We start from the raw sequence: 27,510 nt of genomic DNA, 5'->3' as shown, positions 1-27,510 counted from the left end.
GCAGCTTGAGGAAGAAAGAAAATGATTTTGTTCATACAGCGTATTTTGATACACATGCTTTCAGTGGTTTGAGATGAGGCAGCTGGGAGCATGCTGTGTGGGTTTCATTGTGTATTTGCCTTTTTAAAAAAAAATTATTTTAAAAAAACAATTTTTAACTGTTTTAAAAAAAAAAAAAAAAGTGGTTTTACTCATCAGTGATTCTTATATGTCTTGCTCCATTTGTTTCAGCAGCATCTACCTAATCCGGACTCTTACATTCTCACCATTAACCTTTTAGGAAGGCAGATTTTTAGTTCATTAGTGGTTTGAAACTGACAGCCCGACAACATCAAACACAAGGATTCAAAATTTTACAGAAATACAAAAATTTTACAGTTATAAAGCATGCGAGTTAAGACACATAGCTTTCTCTCCTGAACAGCAGCACATCAAGCATATCAGTAGGAAAAAGCCTATCCACTGCCATCCCTGCCCATAATTTGAAATTTTAAGAACTTGTCAAGATACCAAGTTGCCAAGCTTTAGAATCTGAACTCATGTGCTGGTAGAACAGCTTTAACTGTGGAGAATAGTGATGTAAAAAGCAAAATGTGCACTCTTCTGCTCTCCAAGCTACCCAGAGTTTTAATGAAAATTATGTTTCCCTGTTCATATTCATTCATGTTTTTGTTCCTACCCTCTTTTCCATCCATGAAGTTACAACAAAAATTTTGCATTGCATATTTTGCCTGCTTATTTCTTTGACTGTTATTTGAGATGGCACATATTTCTCTGGTGACTTGCATAACGCTAATGAAGATATTCCTCATCTGTGGCTTGTAGACTGCTGGTGGTCTGCTAAACACCTGGTACTTTTAGTGCACGGATAGCTGGATGGGACGTTTGGTGCTGGCTCAGGTCATTTCTTAATGGAGCTCAACAGCTGGAAACAAGAGCTAAAGTAATTTTCAGTTTAAGCAGATCTGAAATAGCCGAAGAGTTGTTTTGTAGTTTTAAATGGGTGGTTAGGAATCTGTGAAACAGTCTAATTAGATGTCTTCCCCACTGTGAAAATTTGAGACTCTCCTTTTAATGCAAAAACATAAATTACATGAATGTGGAGGATATAAACAGTTACAGCTCAGCATAAACATCAATACCATCGCTGAGGGAGCAGTGTGTATTCATACACTGAAACATGGAAATAGTGTGTGTCTGAAGACATCTTAACACTGTAGCATTTTCTCAGAGAAAATCTGAGACACTTAAAGCCTTTTCAGACAACTTGACAAAGTCGAATTATTCAGGAAGTTGGTAGGTTGTTACGAGCACTTCACTGATAGTGTTTGATAGACGTAGTCCATCTTACAGGTCAGAAAAAGGCCGATGGCCAAAACGGAAGTGCAAATGTATGTTTCTGTACTGTGGATTTGTCTTTTCATTATGGCAGTTTACTGTCAATCCAGCGTTTGCTTTTTATAGTCTTTTAGTGGGTTTCTCTGCTTTTGTGGGAACTAGAAAAGATGGCCCAGAAAAGCAGCTTTACATATGCCATAAATCTTTTCCTCCGTTGAAAATTTCTGTAGTGGCTTACAAATCAGAGGATTTAAATTAACCTGTAGTAGTTACTGCTTCATAATTTTGAAAACTTTAAAAATTATTTTCTCCATATATCTTTGTTCTCCCTATGTTTGTTTTTCTTTTTAACTGAAAAACTTTGTTTGATAATGTTTGGGGGGAGAGAGAAGTTGAAGTAATCCTTTGAAGTTTCCCTTGTGTTATCACTTTGGTTTTATGTCACCTTGCTTTATTTAGATGTGCTTTCCAAAGCATACCGCATTCTTTATTCCATTTCCATATGTTAAAGAATGAGTTTTCCAGGGAATTGGCAGATCCTGAGACATGTGTAGTTGGGATCAGAATTGTGCCTGGGCTGGTATTGTGCCTCCAAACACAGCCGATTCTGGAAGCCTAGGGAAGAGTGTGAGAACAGAGTGAAAAATACAGATAAATTCCTGCAGTGAGTCTTCACAGCCTCTAAGTAATTTTGAACTTTGTGTTTAATAACCCTGATGGATTTTTTTCCTCATCAAATTGGGTAGTCACGTTTCCATTGCACACAACATGCTAGCCTCTGTAACTCCTGTGAAAGAGTTCCACTCAAATGGATCACACATTGTGAGGAGGAGTTACCTCCCTTTGTTTGTTTTGAATGTGGTACCTGCTAATTAATGAGTGAGTCCTCCCTAACTACCTTCTCAGTGCTCCTCCTGTTTTTTATAGACTTGAGTTAAATCACCTGTGTGTATCTTTTTTCTTCAGGATGAGGAATCTGTTCCATAGGTTTGATCATTCTTGGTGTCTTTCTGTGTTTTCCAGTTCCTTTAGGGACTGAGGTGGGTTATGTGTGAGGGGGAACGGAGGTAAGAACCACACACAGTGGTCTTGGATGGACTTATACAGCATTTTGATAGCACTGTCCATTGCTCTTTATTTCTTTCCAAAGTATTAACAGCAATGTGTTTCGAAGCCCATAATTTCTGTCTAAAGATAAAGTTTTTCCTCCAAATGTGTAATTTTACTTGTCTCTGAACCGAATTTCTGTCTTTCCTCATTTCTGGACCATCTGTGGATGTGGAAAACGAGAGCCTTAAGCTAGATCCCTGAGGGACTCTTCTGGTCAACATGAAGAAATCCTGCCTTTTGTCTTCTGTCTTTTAATTAGTTACTTATCCAAGTTAATATTTTTTAAAAAGGATGAACAGTAAACTTCTTTTAATCTGCATCTCAGTTTTAGTTTTTAGCGTGCACTTTTTAAGTCACAATTTTAATCTTCTGCAGGAGCCAGGACCATCAACTTTTGTATTTGTGTGTTTTAATGAAAATTGCTGTGATTTGGCCATGCAAAGTAGAAAAGATCGTACTGGACTTGCATAAAGATGGCACTGTATTGCTGTAACACCAGTATTTATTGATTAGATAGCTGGGTTTATAGATTTATTGGTATATCTATAGATATATCTATCTATAGATAGATACATACATATAGGTAGATAGACACATATGGATAGATACGTGTAGACAGATAAAAGATAGATCTATAGATAGATTAGCTGGTCTGTTGGCCTGGCAGATAATATACATGGACTATACAACCAACATATTTAAAAATAGCAACTATCATGGGATTCTACTGACTGAATTTAGATGTCTGTGATGTTGCTAGTACTCAAGGTTTCTTCACAGTCTGTAGACTAAAAGGCATTATTAGGACATGACCTTTCTTATCCCAAAGGAGAAGTCCAGATGTATTACGTGCTAAAAGGGCTGTTTACCTCCAGTGGCAGAAGGGAAGCCTGCAGCGACTCGCCTATGTGTACACATCTGGTTCATAAATGATGTTTAAGTGAAATGAGCTCCATCTTGAATAGCTACTTCAGAACGAAAACATATTGTTGTACGTCTCAGTGACAAACCAGCTGAATGCCATTGTACTGAGAAGTATAATCAGATTACATGTAAAATGTGATAGACTCATATGTAGTTATAACACAAACAGATAATAATAATAAACAGATAATAATAATATAAAAAATAATAATACAGGATAAGTTTAATTGCAGCACCTAGTGATTCCTCCTAAAAAAATACACACCTGGGAGATCTCCCAAAGAACTTAGTACTCTGATCTTTGTTTCTTATTCATTCTCCCTTTTGCTTTTAAAGAATTTTTTCCTGAAAAAACCAGACATTTAATTGTTGTTATCAAATAAAATGTGAAGGAGTAACAAACTCTGAGCCATCAAGGAATGTGGATATACATTGATTAAATCACCCTGGTCTTCCTTTCTTCCTCTGTTTTCTGCTGTACGTAATCCTTCACAGTGATATGCCAAAGGTAGTACGGCTTGCTATTTTGTCTTTATTTTGCCTTGAACATTCAGAACCACATAAATCATCCTTTGTCTATCCTGGTGATTCTATAGGTCTTCTCTGTATGTGATTTCCAAATACTTTTTTGACCTAGTTAAGTAAAGCACCAGTAACTTCTTTTATTAAATATTTCAGAAGTTGCAGTTATTTTGAAAAATAAAGTAGTTTTTTATCAAAACAAATGTGACTATTCCTTAAGTATTCGAAGCATGTGTTCTTAAGCTTGGTGTAGTTTGAGCAGTTTAACTGGTGAGAAATGGTAATTTTGCTTCTTTTTTTTCAACCATAAAAAAGTAGTACATCTGAAGAATAAGCATCAGTGATGAATCAGAAAACAAAGCCCCAGCAAAACCATGTTTTGTCCTAAATTTTCCCTTGTTTGGGGACCTCTGTACTGTTTACTTTGCTTTGTTTACTTGCTTGTCTGCTTGGATCCCAGTGCCATGACAGTGGATGACAGGTACAGCAATTGTAAGATGCTCTGACATTCAGTACTTATTTCTAGGGCACCGAGTGAACTGAGAGTGGTGTAATGTGATCACAACCTGTTTACCATTCTCTGGAATGAGAATTAGAGTATTGTAGTAGGACTTAGACTGACATGCTATTTTTGTCCCCCGCCTTTTTTTCTTTTGCACTCAGTAATTTTTATATTTGGTAAAAATGTATTAGTTTCTGTGAACGCTAGAAAACATTTTTTGCCCCAGATATCTTTAGCTTTTCTGCATGTGCATCCTAGTCTCAAAAGGCCTTAACATTCAAGCAGGATATACTTGCTAACTACTTGAATGTTGCTTTCCTCTAAGGCAGTGCTGGCATAGTAGCCAGTTCCCAGAGGACTGATGTTCACGAGCAGTTACAGGGCCTCCACCGCTTCACTGTTGATTTCAGACAACTTGTCTGCTTTGTCCAAACTTCTTAACTGTGGTAAGAGTCATGCTGTTGGCTGGAATGGTGTTAATTTTCAGAGAGCTCCAGTGGGATAAAGGCTTTGCTGTCTTACTTTATAACACCAGGATTTTATTTGAAGGGACATCTTTTATTTAGACATTTGTTGATTTTGTCTAGACAGAATTAAGGTGCCACTGGTTCACGTGCCTTTTGCAGCACCTAAATACAGGGGTTTGCAACCTTGCTATAGAAGGGTAAAACCTTTCACAGGTAAAATCTCTTTCAAAAGAAAAAAAAGATTTATTTATTTACAAAGATATGCTGTAATTCAGAACACCTGTATTTGTCCAAATCCAAAAGTCATCTAGTATAGGTATCAGTTGGAAAAACTGTGCTTAAGATTGTCCAGTAGAAGGTAATATAGCTTGACTATGTGCAAAGAAATTAAAATATGAAATTTAAAAGTACTTTAATTGCTTCATTGTTTGCATTCTATGAAATGTTTGACAAACATCCCGCTAAAAGTGTTCTGTGGGTGTGTGCCACGTCTGATCCTGTGGTCAGGGCACCCATTCTTCATGGAAGTATCATCTGGTATGTAGAGCTAAGTACCTGAATGTTGTTTGTATTTCATCTTTTGAATGATGTAAAGGCCAGCACTACTGCAACCTTTTCTTGGGTTGCCCTGAGCATGGTCAAAATGTCATGTGCTGGCCGCAGGAGTTATTAAAACACACTGTGAGATGCTCACCATGCTTTCCCAATGAGTTTAAGCTGGTATAAATGAGCGCTGCAACTGAGAGTTGCACCTTATCCCTATGACCATAAATTTTCCTGCCACAGTTCTACCCAAATGTTTGTGCAGCTGTTTAATGAAGCAGATAACATTAAAACTCTCTCTTGTTCTTCCTTGCCCTCCGCAATACTTTTTAACGTGGATCAATTTCCTCCTCTCCCTTTGCAGATATGCTAATGCCACAGGAGAGGGGAGGAGTGGTAGCAGGAATCCCCAGCCAAGGGTGGCTCCCCAGGGACATGGCCGCCTTTGGTGGGTGGGCTTGGGCAGCGGCTGGGCTGTTCCCTCTCTCTTGCTCAGAGCAAGAGAATTATGAGATACCTGTGAGACACCAATTATGAGACATTCGGTCTCTCTGCTCCTACTTAAACTAGGAGCAGGAGAATAAAAAGGATTTTGCTTGCCTGTCCTTGCAACAGTCTGGTTGTAATTGAGGACTTGATGAACACTTGTTTCCTGTCCCATTCCATTCACCTAACCTAGTTTTAAGGAAATTACCCTGTGTTGTGGCTGGAATGTCTTCACAGGTGATGTCAGTAGAAATGCGTGCAGCTTGGGTGTGCATTGGACAGATCTACCTATCTAGTTGGTATTTAAAAATACTAATAATTGTAGTTCAGGAGCACATGGATGGTATTTCCAACAAAACACGGCTGAGTAGAAAGTAGGTACAGAGGAAGAAGCTATTTTAGATGACTGAGGCTATCAAATGTGGAGGTAGGTGCTTAATCACACTTTCCCTATAGAATTTTTGTTTTCTCAATAAAGGTTTCTTAAAATTCCCGTTACCCTCTTTGATATGCCATGTGGTGACCCTTTAGGAAAACTGTTAACTCTGTCCTTTTGAGAAACCCCAGGGTAGCAATACTGGATCATGCTGTCACAGAAAGCACTTTATATGGAGTTGAATGTTGATATCATGGGAAAAACTGAAATCCTGGGCGTTTCTCTTATTTTGTCTCTGACAGAGTAAGGGCATTTTGACATCTGAAAGCCTTTGGGGTTTTTATATTTGGGCTCTTTCAATTTTTTTTAATTTAAGGTAGACAAGGTAGGATGGATAAAGGACTTGATGATGTTAATTAGGCAGTTGGAACATATTAGAAAAAAGAAATTAATTTGCCTCCCCCCTCACAACACTAGCATTATACATAGTCAGTGAGAAGATTGTTTATGCTTCTGTTCATCCAGAGCTGGAAGAATCTAGTGACCATTTCTGCTTCTTTGTGAAAAAATGTTCTCAGTTACAAAATGGACTGTCAAAAATACATTAAAGAATACAGCTTTTATATTGTAACTAATAGTGGCCTGGCCTTGGATTTGCTTGCAAACCTATAGATCAAAAAATTCTCATACGTATAAACAACATTCATAAGTAGTAGCTGAAAGATAAAAGGCAGTATCGTGGTCAAAGAAACAGCACATTTTTTCCCGTGACATAATCACTGAGGTTTTTTGAAATTCTGAAAGTTCTCAAGAAACGTTAACTGCCTTTTCCTCCCCTGTATAAGTATCAGTGCATATTGTTGTATTGTCACTATTCAAAGTGACAGATGATGTTAAGCTTAAAAACATCAGTGTTTCCAGCTCATACAGCCCATTTTAATGAATTCTTTAATGCCTGATATATTCCTTAAGCATATCTTAATGGAGTTACATTTCAACATTTCAAGTAGCAGTTCCAAAATACTTTATCTAGGGTGAAGATCTCAATGTATTTTCCAGAAAAAATACTGATGCTGAGTAATTCTTTGTTTTTTGGTTGTTTTTTTTTGCTTATTCCTAAGTAAATAAGCTGTTGTTTGGAGAAGGCTAAATTTGTTAAACAAGAGTCAAAGGATAAGTATGGTCCTTTAGTGCAAAGAAAGATTACAAAATCTGTATGGACCTAGCTGGTGCACAAGTGACAATTCAATTTGAATTTTCAGACAAAATGTTCTAGGGACAGAAGACCTGAATAACAGAAGTAAACAAACAAGTTGGCTTTCAACTGTATTTTAACCCTGAAATACAATTTTAAAATATCCTGAAGAAGAAAACTTGATCACAGGTTTACTTTTCTTCCTCTGGTCAGTGTTTAATAGCTGTAGGGAAGGGCCGTAGTGCCCTCAAGTGAGAAAAAACTCACTTGTATGCTGCCCACTACGTGCTCTGCTTCTCTTGTGTTGTTCTCTGCTGTAACAGGGATTGCAGTTGAGCCAAAATACATAAATGAAAGGAAATGAGACTGTTTAGATTGTACTGTGACCTCATTCACATGACTATGTGCCACCTCAACCACTTTTGGAATCACTGTTAATTCAGTATAAGAGGAAACTGGTCTGCAGTGATAGGGATTTGCAGGGTACCAAACTGCCATCAAGGCCTCTTCTGCTAAAAGAACCTGTTATTTGATGCTAGACTGTCCTTCTGTTGGCTTCATAAAACCAAGCATTAAGACTGGCAGGTTGCTGCTAAATCTGTCTCATCCTTCTGAATATCTGTACACCAAATCATGGTCATTATTCATGCTTTAATCAGCTGTTTCTGCAGCAAGAGGGCACTTCATCCCCTTTCATCTTTAGGATTCACCTGTCAGGCGATTAGGGGGATTTGTGTCTGACAGCTAAGTAATCTAATTATATTTGCCTTGCAGAAATAGTGGGTTCAAGATTCTGTGTGCTTTGTTGATATGTTCTGTTATGTGTTGGGAGTCAACCTAGGCTCGGAGTCAGGAAATCTGAACTCTGTTTCCACCACGTGTTTCTTGTGTGACAGGACTAAGCAAGTCAGAGTGGTATCTACAGAAATATGTAAGTGGAACAAGGCTGGCTGCCACCATCTAGAAATGAGATTTATGGTAATCAGCATGCTGGAGGAGGATAGTGGGAAAATGAAACGGTACTCTTCGGGAGTGTCTCTGAACCACCAGGCTAGAGATAGAAAGGCAGAGGGCAGTATGCTACCCTTTTTTCTGATGCTGAAACCATTCTGCAGCCAAGAAGTCAAGATATATTGGGCTAGAGAGAAAACGCAGACCTTCACTTGTCTTTGCCGCCTGGCGATTAAGATACTGCTGAGAGGGGGTCATTATAGGCCTTCTGGTTCATGCTGCATGTGACTTTTTATTGCAAACATTGTTGACAAAATGACAGAGTTAGGCAAATGGAGAGAGAAAGTTCATGCTGGGAGATGTCAGGGGGTGCTGGCAGGCTCGAGGATCCTGCTCTTGGATTTGGAATGTGTAAAGTCCCAAAAAGTCCTTCATGTTCTAAATCTTGTTTTGTGGCTGTGTCCCAAAGGGGTAAGATTGCCTTGCTTCTTGGCAACATTGAACCTGATACGTAGGAATGAATTGGGTAAAAGACTAAATAATGTGGGAGCTGGAGTTGTATATCAGTATTTTTCAGCATAGATCAATGTGTCTAAAAGGGCTTGGAGAGCATATTTTCTCTGAAATAGAATTCTTATATACCATCTTCTTATATAAAGGAAGAACAGAGGAGGAGGAAGGATTATATGGAAATCTTCAGTTCAGCCCAATTAAAGTATTCTTTGCTCCCATGTTTCCTTTTTTAGAAGTGAAGGAGGTTTTGATAAAGTATGCCGGGCCTTCAACTGGAAAAGAGACAGAAATACCCTATAGTAACTAGTCTCTGAGAAGAAAAGTCTATGCTACAAAGATGTGTGTTGGATCAGCAAGAATTTAAATTGGGCTCGCTTCATTCTCCTAGCTAGTAAATTTGGCAGATATTTAGACCTGTAGGGGAGTACAAGTGGTGTAAAACTGTTGGAGAGTCAAAAGGAAAGTTCTTGGCTCATACGGGAGGAGATGTGTCTTATCTTCCATTTCTCTTTTCTTGTCAGAAAAATTGGTAACTGTGATAATATTACTTGATCTGGGATATAAATATTTCTTCCTCTCCTTATCACGGAATTCTGGGACAACTTTGCTCGTTCCACAATAAATGATCTTTGAATCTTGCAGGTCACGGTGATCTTTCAGTACACTCCATGTGCTACATCATTTTGCACTGTTCTTCATCTATCAGTAGACCTGTCAGGAGTCCAGTTTCTCGGTTTTTTTGCTCAGGGTATTTCTATATGTGCAAAAAGAGTCATGTCTTCAGCCGCTTTGCTCCTTGTGCTTTTTACCTTCTCTCGTGAATGAATTGCAACTCTTGCAAACACTGCTTCCCAACCTGTCTTCTAGCTCCCAACAGAAGTACATGGATGGTATCCTCTTTTCTATTCCTAAGGAACAGAAAAGCTTCCCCATGCTGATTTATCGCCCCTGCAGGCATTCTTTCTGAATGAGCAGATGAATGAATGTTTTCAATCATGGCACTTGCATCTGCTTCTGTAAATTAAGAAATTACATTGCAGCATGCCCTTCCCACTGGGATACACTAGTTCCTTCCACTTTGCCCATGATTCTTTTGCTGTGACTTTTAGCTTGTTAAATTTTAGCTTGTGGGTTTATCTGGGTTTTGGTTCCATGGCATAAGACCAATGATTCATGTATGATAAAGCAATTACCAAATGCTTTCCTTTTAATTAATAATTCTTGAATAACAATTCCATTTTAAAAAAGGAAAAACTCCCCTAAAATAAAGTTTCTGGATATTCCTTTAGTAAGCATTCCTTTCTGAGTTAAATAGCAGTGCAATCTAGAGTATGTGCTTTCATAATTTTCCAAACAAATTTATGAAGCAGAACTGTGAATAAAGGTTTGATCATGAATGAGCATGTACTGAGATGTGCAGCTATCTTGAACTGCTCTGTTTGCCTCGGAACCAAAAGCTGTCTTCCCAGTCTTGCTTTCATCTGAAGGCATTCTGTGCTTTTATCTGTGTGAATGGACATTAGCTTCACAATCGTCATCATATCTTTTCCAGTCCAATTTTCACTGCTTTCCAGCTACATCTCAGGGCCAGCTCTTCACCGTCATCCTTCTTGACTTTAAGCTTCTTCAGCACAGCCAGGTCATGCTCTTTCCTTAGTTTTGCCCTCTTCTGCTTTGCGGGAATCTGTCTTCTATTTTTCTGCCTAATTGCTGCTTTGGATAATGCTCCTTGTCTCTCATTCCTACCTCATCAAAGAAGTTGGGAAGTTCTGTAGAGTTTTGTTGTTGATCTCTCTTCCCCAGCAGTGCATGAACTGCAGATTGTAAGTAGAGTTTTAAGGTCATCAGAAGATCAGTTGTTTCTGCTGCCCTCTGCAAGTTAAATTGGACACTTTGGGGTATTGCAATTCATGGTTTGTCTTACTTGTCAACACAAATTCTATGACTGTCTTGTGCACAACTCTCAAAACCACCTCTCTTCCAGAGGTGCTCTTTTTGCCAGCCTAAGATCCTAGTGTGTGTATTTTACTCCTTTTCATAGATAAGTTTTGACACATTCAGTGTACAGAATTGCTAATATGGAGCTCTTCGTATTTATACACCTTGAAATTTTTCAACCACTTCAAGTGCTGTAGTCCTCTTGCTTCTCATATTGACCAGTGTTTTCCTCATGGTCCCCAAGAGGTTCTCAGTGCCTTCAAGACTAAATCGTAGCTTTCTTGCCTCTTAGCTTTTACTCAGAAGACCACTGGAATATGGAGGAGGTTTTGTGGTGTTTATGCATACCTTACCAGCAAAGAATGTTGAGCTACAGCTAGGGCTTTTGCGTACTCATATCTATATAAACAAGTAAGAATTACACTTAAGTCCTCAACTACACGTGGATGGGATTTTAAAGCTTGACAGCTTTCTTGACAGGGAGAAAAGCCGAGAGAGGAGATAGCATACATATAGTTACTGATGAAGATACATAAAGGTGAATATCACCAATTGGATTTTTATTTTGTTGGGGACAGATAATTTTTGTTTACTGTTCTTTCAGCTTACCTGTTTGAGGCTGATTATTGCTTATTGTAGTGCTCCTCTGTAAATTAGTTATTTTTGCTCAAAATAAACAAAAATGTGAAGCATTTAAAGAGATGTTGTCAACTTAAAAATCACACTTGATACATAATGACTGAAATGAATACTCTTTGTATGGACAGAAATCAAGGGTTTTTTCCCCCCAGTCTTCTTTCAGTTTTACTTTTGGTACTGAATAGCACCGTTCTTTAAGTAATTTCATCACATATTCAGTCCACCAATGAAACTTCTGTGAGTATTCCCCGAAACGGTGTTAAGGAGTTAATGTTTAAAAATGTTAGTAAACATTTTTTACAGGGAAAATTTGAGATGACATTTTTATGAATTCTTTATAATTTAAAAAAAAAAAAACTGACAAACCCCCCCACAGACAAACCTAAGTATACTTTAATTTGCCTCTGTTTCTTTACTGTCTTTTTTCAATTCCTATATTTTGTATTTCCATTACAGTTTTTTATGTTGTCCAACTTCAAATTTTAATTGAACCTGCAAATTTTAAAGGAGAATAATTATTTTTTTTCAGAGTGTTGGGAAGAAATTACCTCCAGCCACAGCAACTCAGGAGCCAACAAAAATAGAAGTGGACAGCAGAACAAAAAGTAGGTTTCATAGTTTTTTCTTCTTTGCACTTTGTGCTATTAAGCCTCTTAAAAGCAAGCTGAACACTTTTCTCTGGTTTTGGCTAAAAGCGTGTCCTGTATATATGAAAAGCGATGATGCAGATATATTTAGGATAAACTTTTAAGTAGGCGGTACGTAGACAGAATGCTTTGATTCTCAGAATCCTCTGAATTGTTTTTGCTCTGATAATCCTACCTCAAGTTTTCTGCCACCAAAAATCAAATTAAATTGCATGATCAGCTTTCAGCCTTGAGGTTACTTCAGAATTAGTCAGAGTTGAGTAAGATCCAGCTTCAGGCTGTAACTTGTAGGTGGGTCATAGGAAAATATTCCTGGTTGTGAGTGCCCTTACTTTTTCCTCTTTTTTCTTTCTTTATGTAGCAGAAATAATCTGTGTGGGTGGTATAGTTTTATGGGGAATTAACAGCATCCAAGAACTTCAGTTCTGTTTTTTCAATACTTTGTAAACAAAAGACAATAAATAAATATTTTAGGCATGTCTCAGTGCTAGGGAGGCATACGTAGCTACCTTACCAAATACCTTACATACATATTCCCTATCTTTTGATTTTATTTCTATAAAGTTACAACTAAATGTTATGGATTCTGGTAGAAAAGAATACAAAGAAAAAGAACATAGCCATACCTTAGAAAAAAAATCGAGTATAATATAAAGTGTTGAGTTTTTAAGTCTTGCACAGTCCTTCCTCCTTCCTTTTAAATAGTTAGCAGGTAATGTTTTGTCTCAGTACTGAAACACATACAGACATAGGAAGGCAAGCATCTGGAGCAGCAAAATAGGGGCGGTCTGAGAGAAGTGTGTGATTTTGACCTGCTTTACCACGTTTTCAGTTGAGAGTTGCAAAAGAGCCTAAAACAACTTTTAGCGAGTCACTGTCCATTAGCTACACCACACTAATTGACTTGCTACATCCTCTTACCTTGTTCCCCTTGTGACACAAGGCTGTTAATGGGAAGTACTGCAAGAACTCAATTGCCCTGAGTAAGTGAGAACTTGAAATACCAAAAGATGTGCAAAATGGTAATGACAGGCTCCTGAATGAAAGTGTTTTGGAATTACCTTTCCTAACCTGCAGCTGGAGCAGGCTAAGCTGACCTGAGGGTAGGTGCCATCAAAAGGGGTGATCCCATGGGCTTTCCCACCTGCAACACTAACCCTTGTGTGGTAAGCCAGGCTGGGAAACAGCTGCCTCTGTCCACATCAGCTTATACTTCTGACATAAAACTGCTCACTAAATCACATCCCAGGGTACTGGCCTTTCATACTTTTCCCACTTATAAACAAATGTGGAAACCTTCTGAACAGTGGTTAGAGAACTGTACATTCTACAGTGACACACTGAGCTCTGGTTGACACAGACGCACTTCTCCATCAACACTTTCAGGGTCTGGTTGGTTCTTCTTTCACCTATTTGTCACTTCCCTTGGATACGCCTTTTTGGTTAGAAAATCCTTCTTTTGTTGCCATCTGTTTTCACCATGATTGTGTGCAAACGTTCAACATCCCTTTCGCCAGAACTAGTGAGGAGGATGAGCTACTTATTTGTACAATGTATTTGCATGTTCTGTGAATTTTACCTCAACTTTATTATTTGGGATGTTTTATCTTTCCTGGAATCTCGGGTGCCTCAGTAGAATTTTAGACATCTCTGTTCTTGCTTGGGAAAGAGAAACACATGTATAGGAAGGTCTGATATAATGTAATTACACGTAGTTGTCTGAGCCTCAAATGGCATCACAGGAGCTACTTTTCAATCAGTTGAAGTTGTCCTTCATTTAAATTGAAAAACCTTTCAGTGAAAATTAAACATACTTTATTCTAGTTTGGTTTTTGATATAGGCAGAGGAATAATTTTTTCGTAATACAGTTAATGTCTGATAGCCAGACATGAGCAGTATGATCAGAGTCTGGCATAGAACTATGATCTATCTAGTATTGGTCATTTCTCCAAAATCTAATTTTTGTTTTCTCCTAAAAACTTACCGAAAACGAGCTTGAAAAAGCATTGAATGCAGGGAAGTTTGCAGTCTCAGAAAACTGATGAATGTCCTAATTACAGTGTTCAGCATAAAAGTATCATTACACCTTGGACCTCAGCTACTTTCACTTTTGCCTCGGATGGTAGGGTCCCAGTCTTCCTTGGAGTCTGTAACTGCTGAACAAAACAGATACTGTGCCCTTCTCCAAAGAAGTAGCAAGAAGTAGAAGATCCGTAGATTGAGCTCAGTATGCAGAGGGGGCTTTTGGATATGTGATTTAGATTCCCTTGGGATTACTGCTGGAGATGTCTGCTGCGAGCAAGAGAGAAATTACATTCGTAGAAGAATAATACAGTTTTTCATCTTTCACATATTTCTTTCCATGACTGATGCTGTTATTCCGTAGTCTCAACTGGATAAAAAATGCAGTTGTACTGTGAAAGAGCCCGCTGAGAGAGGAAAAGGGGAGCAATATCATCTTCCGTCTGTGCCCACAGGGGCTTCAGCATGGAGTGATTGTTGCTGACTCTTTTCACATCTTGATTTGAGTCTGCTTTTTTCCTATAGTTTTCTGATGCAACAGGGCAGTGATTTGCAGCAAGGCACTTGATGTGCTTACCATTTGCTCTTAGTACATGCGAGATGGCCTAAGTTCTGCAATGGGATGAGTTGGTCAGAACAAGAGACAGAGCAGTATGTTCTGCATCTCCCAACAATATGCTATGTAAATCTCTCTCAAAATTGGGCTTAAGATTTTGGGGAATAAACAGATGACTCTTCAGGGCCAAAGAGGACTTTTTGCTCGAAGGGAGAGCACAGTGAAGCACAAATCCTTACATAGCTTGAGTGTTCCCTTGGAAAACATCGCTAACCTTTCAGGAATGAAAGAATGCATCTTTGAAGAGAAGAGGGGAGAGCTGTGTGGTTTAGTTTTTTTGGGAGCCCTAGACTTACAGGGGAATTATTCTGCTGTTGAATTTCCATCTCTCTTAGGTAGCTGGGATGGCACATGCATACGTGTGTGTTCATAATTCTATCTCTGAGGTGAGATTTATTTTTTTTCTATGAATTAGCTTGCTTTTAGTTCAAGTGGCTTGCGGTGAAAAAGCTATATTGTAGAAAATTCATATGCATTTTTAAGTAGCTCTGGGTTCTAAAATTTAGCAAAGCAAAAACATCCACGATGACTGAGAGCGCTACTGCGAATTACTGAGATTGCAAAAATGGAGTATAAATAAACAGATAACACAACAGCAAAGGCAGTAAGTCGCAGAATGCATTGATCACAGCACTTAATTTGATTGCTCCACTCACTGACTATTTACTGTTTGTGTTAACCTATTGCCTAATAGGAATACCAAAATTCTATCAAGCGACTAATCTTTTTGCATGATGGTAGAAGGTATAAGGAGTAGCTGAATCTAGATTAATGGGGCCCTAATTAGTTCTGTTTCTATTTTTTGTTTGATGAGGTGCTGTTTTGACAGTTTGTGAAGTTCAGTGAAAATATTTATTAGTGCAATCCATTTATGAATCTTGAGTGTAGCAATTAATTGTAAAACCAAATTCTGCTGAATGTAGTGTTTGGATTTTTTTCATCTGGTTTTTGGTTTTGGTAACGATGTAATTTTTCACTAGATTTTATACATTTTATGTCATTTCACAAACATTCTGTGAGTGATAGTTAAAGAGGGGAAGCTTAAGCTCAAGGAATACTACTTTAATGCTGCTTGTTTTCTTACTTAGTTTGTGTCCGTATCAAGGGGGAAATATTTAAGCCTCAAAAATCAACTATACAGGTTTGTTGTTTGTTTTACTAAAAATAAATAAATAACCAATTTCTGAAAAGTTAGAAGGGTGAATCCAGCTCAGTGGTTAGGTTATCTGAGATGGAGGAAATTTTGCCGTGGGGTGGAACTGTTCTTGCCTGACATAGAGCAGAGGTAAGAGGAGGAAATTGTGTCATCCTGGCCTAAGAGGAAAGAGTCACCGTCCCCTGTGAAATTTAAGCTTGAAGGTATGTTTGTCTGTGGACTGCTTTCTTGAACATCACAGCTCAACCTAAGAGTGTGGCAGAAGAACCAATAGAAGAGACATGCTTCTAAAGTGAACAGGGTCCACTGATACAGTAAATGGGAGTTTGCTCAGTTCTGGTTTGAACAGTATAGTATTTAACCATTCTCTCAAAATACAAACAAATTAATTTACCTGATACAGTACTGCTGGACCCCAAGCCCTATAGAAGGTCTATACATTTATATCAGTGCTTTACACTGCAATTGTAAATACATATTGAGCCACTGAATTCTGTGGGCCAAATACAGTGCTTGCAACAGCCTAGGTAATGAAGCAGCTGTATTTTGCAGGAATGCTGTCTCTTGCTATTGTTCTCCTTCTTTGTGGCAATGATTTTTTGCAGGGCCTGAGACTGTATCAAATAGGCTGCATTTTGAACTCAGGACAGACTGTGGCACATAAGGTGCTGAACAGAGATGCATGTCAAGTACCCCCATAAAATACCCAGTTCTTTTTAGAGGATGGCCCCTTTATAGTAGTTAGGATGGTCCCGAGACATTTTTCTCAATGAAGTGTGGGCAGTGACAGACTACTTGTGACAAATATCTAGTTCTTTGCTGCTGCTTTTTCTTCCAACTTCTGAGCTACGAGGACAATGCTGGGAAGGGGAATTGCATGTCACCCTGGGCCCCTGGAGTCTGTCAGAGAAGCTAGCAACAGCTTTGTCCTTCCTTACGAAGGACAGGACTAGGATGAATGTGGGCAGAGAAGTACTTATTGTTGTGTCATCATTGTACCTAGTCTACTTGGAACAGTACAATTCAAAAATCACAGGAGGTAGCCAAGGGTACATATTTCCAAATAGGATTGTACCTGGCCCAAACCCTCTTCAGTTCAGAATATGTCAGGCCAGAAGCTGAACATCCTGGGTTAGATCCAGCCTGTTTGAGATGTAGGATATGCTGTAAGATTTATCTGCTCACTCGGTTCCCTGTGCAATGCCTACAGCAGGTTGTTCTCCTTTGCTTGGGAGGAGCTGTGAGTTTGCAGGTAGACACTCTGTGGTCTGACAGAGTAAATTATTGTTGAATTAATAAATGAGGACTGAAAAGCTCATGAATATCATCTTTTCTACTCCCTTGCCGTTGCCAAGATTTCTGCTATTGGGGGTTTATTAGCAGATATGTTTTTAAAATGTCTTCAGGTCAGTGGAAGAAAGAGAGGCTTCTGGAAGAACCATCTGTGGTGTATAAACCCAGCCTTGGATGTCAAATGTAAAAATGAAATTTATCATCTACAGTTGAGGGATGCTTAATATTGGTATCTTAGTTTGAAGCTTTAATTTGGCTTAAGTCTGTTTACCAGGCCTGTAATAGGATATATTATTTTGACCTTTAGGTTTTTGGTGGGTTTTTTTCACTTGGAAAACACCCAAATTCAGCAAGTTCCAGTTGGTCTCTACAGTGCCGTGTCTGAAATTAGTATTTCCTTTTATCTTTTCTTCCTTCCTATCTAAACATAACTATTGAAATTAAGTGTTTCTACATCCTCTTGCGGTATTGTGCTCTGCTGAGTAAGGACAAATTTAGTACCAAAGTGACATAACCTATTAGATTCTTCTCTGCTTCTGTTAGTCTGATTTTAAAGATTCATATTATTTTGAGTCCTGTTGGCTTTGTTTTTACTTACTTAAATCTTGTTAGTCTACCATTCCCTTAGGAGAAGTTTGAAAGCTGACTTTGGTCACTTACATTGTTCCAAACTCATCCGTACTGTTGAGACCTACTCTGTTGCCGCATGATCCACAGGGCCCTTGTTAGGCAGAGGAATACACTGATTTAGTGTATGTCAGTGTAAATTGCACTCGGGGAGTCCAGTCTTATACTGTACATAAACCATGAATTTTTTCTATGGCTGTACCTTTACCCTGTGTTCTTGTGCCAGCTTTCAGAGTACAGGGAGGCTGTGAGCCTCCCGCAGCTCTCTCTTGTATCTCTCACACGTGGCTCTTCATGAACTGCATCAGCATTTGCCTGAGCTTAAGATCTGGGTTTTGATATTTTTCTCTTCTTTAATTCCTTGTTTCTCTGCTATCTGTATATTAAAAAAAAAAAGCTAAGATCTTGGTGGGGAGGGCAGATAGGTCATGGGAGGACAGAATTCTTGACATCAAAACTATAAGGCAAAAATGTGTAGCCATTTGTTATGTGTGAAAGACTAGGAGTTCTTTGGTTGAAGTCATGCTGCTTTTGACAGCCACTTACTGCGAGATCCACACTGACGCATACTTTTAGAGGAAAAGCTTAAAAAAAAACAGAAAAAAAAGAGCACTTCAGTGATTTTCAACTGACTTTTTCAGATGCTGAAACCACAACCTTCTCTTTACTCTTGTCTGTCAAGGTCTTCATCTTGAAGGATGATTCAAATTTACAGTCTTCAAACAGCAAGGGGGAGCTGAGGGAGGATTGCGTTATAGGACCTGGGAGACACAAGACCCCTGGAGACACTTGCTGTTCAAAGCATTCTTTAACCTGAAACAGATGGGATTCATCCACGCCTTGGGCAAGAGCTGCACCACTGGCACCCTTTCAGAATAGTACCGTTACTGTGGTATAGTGGCTGTTCTCTGTTGATTAGCTGTGCGTTGAGCTTAGCTTCCCATCTAATCTTGAGATTATACAGTGTATAGATTATATCGTGAATGGAGGAACAATTTTATGTACTGGAGAATGGATACTCAGGATATTCCTTGTGCTCAGGTGGTGTTTGCCTCTAGGAACCCAGCCTGACTTCTGTTCTGTATCCCAAAAGAAGAGGTGCTAAGCTTGTTTCCAGTAACCAGAGACTTCCCTGAGTGTGCAGCACTTAGCTTTTTTAGTACAGTATTCTATCTACATCACCTTTGTACTAATTCACTGAACCTGTTATTTAACAGAGCTGTTTTTCAGGATGTGAATGCTCTTAGAATAGGAAAAAGACCAACCATGATTATTTAAGGGAGCATACACACTGAAGTGTTAAAATGTGCTGAATCTCATGTTTCTCTTACATGCTGCTCTACATCTACCTGACTTAAGTGTCAACTTTCTACCAGCTTTTACATAAAATGTTATTATACTGTCTTGAAGACAAGATAGTGAGTAGGTAAAACATCCTAGCTGGTCCATGAAGAGAAATCCAAACCCTTTCTCCAGAATGCAGCAAACTAGCAGTTTGACATGCCTTTCACTGCCTGAAACCTGAGTTGTGACGTGGTGGTTCTCACATGTCCAGTCATTTGTCAATGTTACCAAATATTTATTTGACAGTGTTCCCTGCTCTCAGAAACAGCAAAAGAGGCTTATTTTTCCCTTGCTGATATTTTTTTCAAAGGTCATGTTCATTGTCTTCATCTGACTCTTGTTTCTTCAGAGACATCAGAGGGGGGGTATGGTGGGTTGACCCTAGCCAGCAGCTAAGTTCCACTTATCAGCCACTTTCTCCCCCATACAGGAGAGAACAGGGGGAGCAAAAGTAAAAACTCATGGATAAAGACAGTTTAATAGGTGAATGAAAGAGGAAAAAAAGAGGTGATGCAAAGGCAATCATTCACCATCTACCAGAAGTAGATGAGCGCCCAGCCAGTCTCTTAAGCAAGGGCTACCTTCCAGACAAACATCCCCCAAAGCCCACCCTTTTTTTATTGCTGAGCAGGAGGTTATTTGGCACAGAATATCACCTTTGCTCAGCTTGGGTCAGCTGTCCCAGCTGTGTCCCCTCCCCGCTTCTTGCCTACCCCTGGGCTACCTGCTGAGGGGCAGAGTGGGGAAAAAAAAGAGAAAACCTTGGCTCTGTGCAGGTACTTCTCAGCGATAGCCAAAACACTGGTGTGTTATCAAGGCTGGTTTAGTCACAAATCGAAAATACAGTACCGTGTGGGCTGCTGTGAACAAAATTAACTCCATCCCAGCCAGACCCAGTACAGGGTGGGTCCAGAAAACCAACTGCTAATGATCGTGGATAAGTTTAAATTTTTGTGTTCAGGAAAATAAATCTGTAAGGCCTAAGAAAGTTCATTGAAGTAGCGCCACATAAAACTCATGCCATTTCTGAGTGGCAGTGTGAGAGCTGGAGAAGACCTTTCCTGTTTCATTTCTCAGGCTGATTGTGCTTACAGCCAGCAACCCTTCACATGCACATGTGTTGACTGCCTACTTAAGGTTGGTGTTCCTGTCACTAAGCTTTAGCAGTTGGGATGCAGCTTCTGAGTCAGAGGCCTAAATTTTGGTATAGCCATGTGAGTTTGGTGCCTGGGCTCCAGTAGATCCCAGTGGAGATCTGTCACTGCTGTCCAGGCAGTTCAGAGCATGATTCAGCAAATGGAATGTAGGTGTCTGCTCTTGGGGTGAAGAGCAGCTCTCAAGGCTTTGCTCCCTTTAGTGACTTGCTCTCCATCGACTGTAGCGCAAGTGTAGGCACTGATATTGTCAGTTTCTAACATCAGGTGCCCGAATCTAAATCCAGATAGTAGGCTCAGCCCCGGGGCTGAAATCAGTAGCTTGCATCTGGAGTTGTTTGAGATATCCCAGGATATTTTGGCTTGCTTCCAGCTGCCAGGCCAGAGGGACCTCGCTCTTTCATAGGTTATGCATCGTATCTGCCAACCACGCAGGTGCCTTACTTACTTACCAGTGCCTGAAATGGCACCTAGTGTCTGGGCAGCTGAACTGACCACCCCGGTGGAGCCTCAAATCCCCACAAGTGTGATAATGCTGTTTCTCTTAACAGTAAATATAAAGAAATAAGTCCTCTTTTCTCAAATTAATTTAGATTTCCGTGGCCTGCAAGTACCTGTTTCTCTGCGTCAAGCATGACAGTTGACTAGAGGTAGAGGTCATCAAAATTGAGACATTTAAAGTGAGGTGAATACTTTTACAAAGTTACCTGCCTTTCTACAATGGGTCTGGTAATTTCTGTGTGTGTTTCTTGGGTCTTTTTAAGCCTGCTGTCTTAGAGTATCACATATTTTTATACATTATTTAACAGCTGGAATACATATTCCCTTTTTATTTGTAAGACACATTGACATACTTGTCTGTTGCACAGCAACATGTTGTAAGTAACTGCTTTTCATGACAACTGCCTTTTATGATTTCTGAGTAGGAGTGCTGGCTGCTGTATTTTCCAGATGAAAGTTGAGATGATGCCCTTATTATAGATGGTAGAGGGAAAAGGGGAGAGGAAACTTAGACTAACATTCAAAACTCTTCTTTTATGCTGGGTGTACAGAAGGTTTACTTATGAATGCCTTTACATTTATTAATGTATTATTTATTATTTTATCATCTTTATAGATTCAGAAATACCTGTTTTCTTGCACACCAGGAGATAGATAAGCTATGTCGACTTACTGCATTCTTTATGCTTCCAATTTATGTGATCTGGTGGAAGGCCATACCAGTGGAACTATCGAAGCATGTGTCAGATACAGGCTTACTCTAAGGAAAATGATTTGTGGCAGATTGCTGTCTGGAGCAATTTCATTTGAGATAAGGGTTCTAGGGGCTTCAGCACTGACTCCCTGGATGACGTGTGCAGGAATGCTCATCAGTGTGCAGTTTTTAAAATATTTCATACTGTTTATGAAGGTCTAAAAGAGAAAGATGGCAAGAAAATAAAGCAGCACAAAGAGATGCTTGTGGAACATTTTATGAAGATTTTCACCCTTGGACAAGCAGTTGTTATAAAGTGATAATTTATCACATTGAATGTTCTTCCTTTCAGCCAAGGAGTACTGCAAAGTGATCTTCCCGTATGAAGCACAGAATGATGATGAACTCACAATCCGAGAAGGTGATGTCGTCACACTTATCAGTAAGGTAAAAGCAATATTTTTCTCCTATAACTAGGGATCCAGTTTTTAAAATCTTTCAATTGCAGTAAAACCCCTATTTGTGCCTTTGGCAGTGTCCTTCCTAAAACAACGCTAGTTTGACAATGAAACATTACATAGACTTCAGAGCACTCTTCACCTCTCTTCCTCTGGAGCTTCAGACCCTTACCTTGATAATGCTAAGTGAAGAACAGCAGATGTGCACTCTTGAGTTCACAAGTTTCAACAATTAATTTTAATTTGGATGTGCTGGCAGATCTACCTAAATTGTAAATTGATCCCTGTAACAGAAATAAAAGCCTAGAAAATAAACTGGAAGACTCAAGAAAGCAGCACCTTTGAACATCTCTATTAGGCATGTGAGTTATCTTTCTTGTAGGAATTGTGAATTAGATTTTTTGAGTTAGATGGAGATAATGTGCCTAAATGAGATTAATGAACTAAACACTTATTTAAAATGTAGAAACCCTTAAAACTATGGTAAAGTGTAAAAAAATTATAAAACAAAAATTAAATTAAATAATTTTAGATCTGTGTTCTTTTCTTTGAAATTATTCAAGATTAGGAAAGAAAAACCATTGCCAGGGTTTATACTAAATCTCCAAAAAACTATACCATAAGATGGTGAGTAAACAGTTGGTTTTCTTTTAAAAGAGCTGTGCACCGTGTTACAAAGAACAGATTATAGTTTAGGTGCACTTAAATTTCCTGCTCTTGTCTAAAGATTTTACAGTTTGTTTAAATGTTTTTGACTGATGGACCATAAGTATTTGGGAAAAGAAAGCTGCAAACTAGAAAAGGCTGTGGATTTTGCATGATGAAGAATAATTGTAATGATGTGCACAATAGTGCTGTTGGTTTTGCTTATATGAAAGTAAAAGATTGAATTTTATAATTGATAAGTTTAATCAGAAATTGTTACTTGACTGAGCAATTTGGCACCTTGGGGAAAACCCCAAGAACCTTGAGAAATACATCTGGGGCAGTGTTTGCAACATACTAAGCCATTTGCAATCCTAGAGGACGTTCTTTGTCCTGAAGAATATAGATGTAACTGAAGAAAAATAATCTGAGGTTTGGTAGGAAGAGAAACTTCAAATTTAAAAAATAAGTTGTGTACATTGAATATCCTTTAAATGACTTGCCCTCGGTGACTGTTTTGTTTAGCTTGTCTTGGAAGCTCTTTGGCTTTGCCTGATTTGGAATGTTATTGTGTGAGTATTTAACAGCGTCTCTGATCATGGAAATGGCTTTTAAGATGTTGTTCCTGTCCACTTTACGCTTTATTGACCAGGTTGACTTAATTCTCTGGGAGGGCTGGTCTCAGGTGCAGCTGTGTTCTTCAGTATACATAGATAAAGAGACAGTTACTTTACTGAGGTTTCAATATGAGATTTCATTTGCTTGCTTTTTCCTGTTTTCTTCTTCCTGCTGCCTCTGCCCCCACAATGGAAGGATATTTGTCTTCTATAATAACCGAGCTGATGATTTGACTGAATTGGTCAGATTTCCCAACCATGCAGTGAGAAGTTTGTCAGTGTGTTCTCTAGTATATGCCCCTGTCCTTCTGCTCTCCAGCCTGATGGTATCAAGCCACTGCAGACATTTTATTCAGTTTTCTTCTTTTTTCTGTGGTATGTCATATGTCTATGAACAGCTACATAAAACCATGCCTCTAGAGAGCGGGGGATCTCAATGCAAAAAGACTTGGCATTTCTCCATGGGTGCTTTTTTATGCTGTGTCTGAACTAATCTAAGATACTGAAGAAACAGTGCTTAACAAGCAGTCACTTTGTCGATCCTTTTCTGGGTTGCAGACCTCATTGCAGTCGGGCTTATGGGGGTTTTTCATCTGTTTTTAACACATAGTTTAAAAAATAAAATTCAAGTGATATGCAGTCAGGGCCCTTGCTGTAGAGTTCTGAAAACAGTGGGGTCTCCTCCATGCTCTACCATGCAATATAGTAACTTTATTTTAGTCCAAATCTTCTGAAGCATGTGTCTGTTGTAATTTTTCTTTTAGTCAGGAATGACAAAGTCAGCCTCACCTTTCTGCGCACTAATGATTTCTGCTAGAGAGTTGCCTTTTACCTGGAATTCAAATCACCGTGCTTAGAGAGTCCTTTCCATAACCAGTTAGTGATCCATACTGACTAAGAGGAATTAAATAGAAATATATTAAGTACTTCAGAAACTGTTACAATGGTTTTGCTTTGCCTATCAGATTACAGAGTTTCTTTTAATCTATTTGCAAGACATTGCTTTGCAGGGTTTGCTTTCTGTGCTGTATAGCATTAGACAAAATTTATTCTTCCCAATTGCCTAGACCAAGGAGAGAAGATTGTTACTTTTAAAGAAAGAGATAGGTGTCATAGTACTTTGTACAATCACAGATGCATTATTATAAAATAATGTATTTTGTTGAAATCACTAAAACCAGAAAGTTATACAAATTCTCAGTATAAAAAATCCCTCACTAGGCTAATCTGTTTTCACTGTCAGATCTATAAGAATGTTGAAGACTCACCATTTTAACGCATACTGAATTTGCATTTAATTGAAAACAGTGACATTCACGAGAATGTGTGGAAGTGGCTGAAGTAATAAGGAGTGAGTGACACAAGAATGGGAGAGAAAGCTCATGAAAATAACGCAAAATGCATTACAAGAATCTTAGAAGTGTGAAGATGAGATAGCACCTGATGGGTGCGAAGAGGAAGGGGAGTGATTTAAATGAGCAAAATGGTAAATTACTAGGAGAGCCTGCACGCACATCTGAGAATATGTGCGTGAGGAAGCTGTTAGTCTGGTATTCATCTTAAAATGCTAAAACTTTATTTTGTGGAAAGAATTGCGAAGGAGTGGTATCAGTAAATGCAGAATTCGAAATCACCATTCTAACAATTCCCCTGCAGATAAAAGAGATAAGATTATATCAGATTTCTCTCTCTTCTTCAGCTAAATTAGTTGTAAAAGTCCCTTTGTCAAGATCATGAAATATCTACCTAATACAAAGAACAAACCAATATTTTTTGCGGAATCTGTTTCAAGTTCTCACTCTGTTTTGATGGATGTTGAGATCTTGAATCAAAAACTGATCAGACCTTTCCTGTGGGCCTCTATGTATGATAAGGGAATTTGAATATCTGAGTTTTTTTATGAAATAGCTAAAAAGTACTTTGAAGGGATTTGCTGAATCACAAGTGAATTTGCTAGTCATTGTAGAGCGTGCTGATAAGTTTTGTTTAAAAACTGAAGTGATTCAGTAGAGGCTGGTCGTTTACTGGTCAGAATGTATGTACAGTATGTATTTTGGGAAATATATAGGGAAGGATGGCATTAGGCAAGAATGATAGCCAAAAATAATTGCTGCTTAAACAGCATATTGAATAATTTTTTTGATGAACTGCATAGGCCTAAATCATGGGAAAGGTACACAATGAGATAGAGTCCAAACATATGGTAATAAGAGTTGTTTTCTCATTGGTTAAAATTTACCTAAAAGACTACAAGAAAAGCAGAAACTAACTTCACAGAAATGTATTACAAAAATTTCTGGAAAAGATTTTTTTCTCTCCTCCTTTTCCCTGGTGAAGCAATAGGTAGATAGATATCTTGCAGATACATAGAAAAGAATTTATTTATTAATTACTGGAAATTAAAGTGGAGAAATGGTAGTCCTGTAATTCCTTCATGCAAAATATTTAAAGATAAAAGACCAGAAAATATTGCTCAGAATTGTAAAGGAAGGTAAAAACGTCATCTTCCAGGCAATAAAAGAGTAGACCTGGTACCTTTGCTTTGCAAAAAGGGGTCTAAGAAAAATACATCTTTGGAAGAAAGAGACCAAAAGCCAAAATACAGTAATTTTACTTGTACAGTTAAGGTGATTGTTGGGCAATTTGATGATAAGATACATTCATAAACAGAAAAGATATGAATTACAAGAGCCATGAGATTGACCCTATAGGTTGTTCTTTGTAACATCAGACATTTGTGTTCCTTAGGTAATTTTTTTAGTGTCTTCAAAATGTTCCTGACAGCATTTGGATAAGGACAAGAACACTGGTAGTGACTGCACTGTGCATCTGAAGGAGAGTGGCAAACAGGGTTTTATCATGCTCAAATATTGATCTTGGAGATTGTATTTGTAATAAATAGAGTCACTTTTAAGCAACAGAAGATTCATGTGACGTTTTCAACTGTCATCTTGGAAATCTTTTAGGATTTTTCATTTTAGACATAGCTAGTGTAGGCTACTTTCCAGTGCTAATAAAGATTCTTTATGCAAACACTACAAATTTCTTAGCAGCTTTAATAAATTCTGACAAAATGTAAAGGATTCTTGAGATTTCACTGGCATACAGAAAATGACCTGTGAGAGGAGTCGATAGTAATAGCTAAATAATTTCAAAGCAAATACATCAAGCACACACTGGCAACTGTGCACTCGTTTGAAAGCAAATGCAAGACTGTGAAAGATTTCATTGCACTGCATCAATATACGTGAGCTCTAGGCAGTAAAGACCACTTTGTTGCCAGGAATGAAAATGGTCTGGATAAATAAAATTAAATACTTCACAAATCATTGCAAATTTGAAAAGCTGACAGTAATAGAAGGGTATCCTCACCTGAACCCTTATTATCAGAGTAGGAGTTGTGGAGGGCAATATCAGCGGCAATTCTGCTAATTCTGAGTTTATAAGATGTTGAAGTTAATAGATGTCAATGTATTAGCTGGAGTAATAATCTTGTGCCTTACTCTGCATGTCCAACCCAGCTGTCCCTCACCCTCCATCTACCTGGATTGCAGAGCTTTTCTTCTCCCGCTGGAGGCTAATAGCTGAATACGTGGCATTAGTGGTAGGAATGCATTGCACTGATGTGATGGATGAACATAATAGGGGGTCCTTTCTGATTTTGCAAAGGAGCTTTCGTGAGGAGGCGAGTTTAACAGAGGGCGTCCAGCCTCCTTGGGGATTCATCAAAACTGTCTGAAGGATTAATGAGGTGAAAAAGAAAGCAACAGCGGCGTACAGCCTCCCAAAATCTCGCTGATGCTTTTCAAATAGTGCTGGGCAAGTTGAGGCATTGATATCATGAAAGACACCACAGACTAATGCCAGTCACTAGTGGAAGAACTTACTTGACAAATTATCTGCTCTAGATATTTAATGACAATCCAGATATTTAGTGGCAATCCAATTTGTAGTGCTTAATTCTGTATTGGGGGAAAAAAGAGCCATAAATTTAGTTCCTAAAAATAAGCATAATGGCAATGAGTTTTTGCAAAGATAGTATTTGCTTTTGCTGTTATTGTTAATAATTTACTTTACTGTGAGATTTGTTGAGATTTGTCGTTTTCAAAATGCATGCGGTATATTTAGTAAGTCCCTGCCCTGAAGCACATGCAATCAAGCGGTAAGACAGAAAAGTAAGTACAAGTGAATAGAAGGGTATAAGGAAACAATGAAATGAGGTTCGGTCTGG

General features: G+C 38.5%; 1 protein-coding gene across 6 annotated transcripts in view; it reads left to right on the top strand.

Moving 5' to 3' along the window:
* The window catches only part of SH3KBP1 (SH3 domain containing kinase binding protein 1), a 229,643-nt gene that overhangs the window by 152,835 nt on the left and 49,298 nt on the right, over nt 1-27,510 (top strand). For all 6 annotated transcript variants that reach the window (XR_008464532.1, XM_054189028.1, XM_054189020.1 and 3 more), the window contains 2 exons: nt 12,034-12,109; nt 21,912-22,006. Coding sequence is in view for 5 of the 6 variants with exons in the window: in XM_054189028.1 (XP_054045003.1) it covers nt 12,034-12,109; nt 21,912-22,006 (171 nt within the window). In the remaining variant the exon portion in view is untranslated. The remainder of the gene's footprint in view (nt 1-12,033; nt 12,110-21,911; nt 22,007-27,510) is intronic.

The sequence above is a fragment of the Rissa tridactyla genome, chromosome 1 (genome assembly GCF_028500815.1).
Source record: "Rissa tridactyla isolate bRisTri1 chromosome 1, bRisTri1.patW.cur.20221130, whole genome shotgun sequence".
In the NCBI taxonomy this organism is placed as follows: Eukaryota; Metazoa; Chordata; class Aves; order Charadriiformes; family Laridae; genus Rissa; species Rissa tridactyla.
Note: the sequence above shows the minus strand (reverse complement) of the source record. Positions and strands in the feature narration are given on the sequence as shown.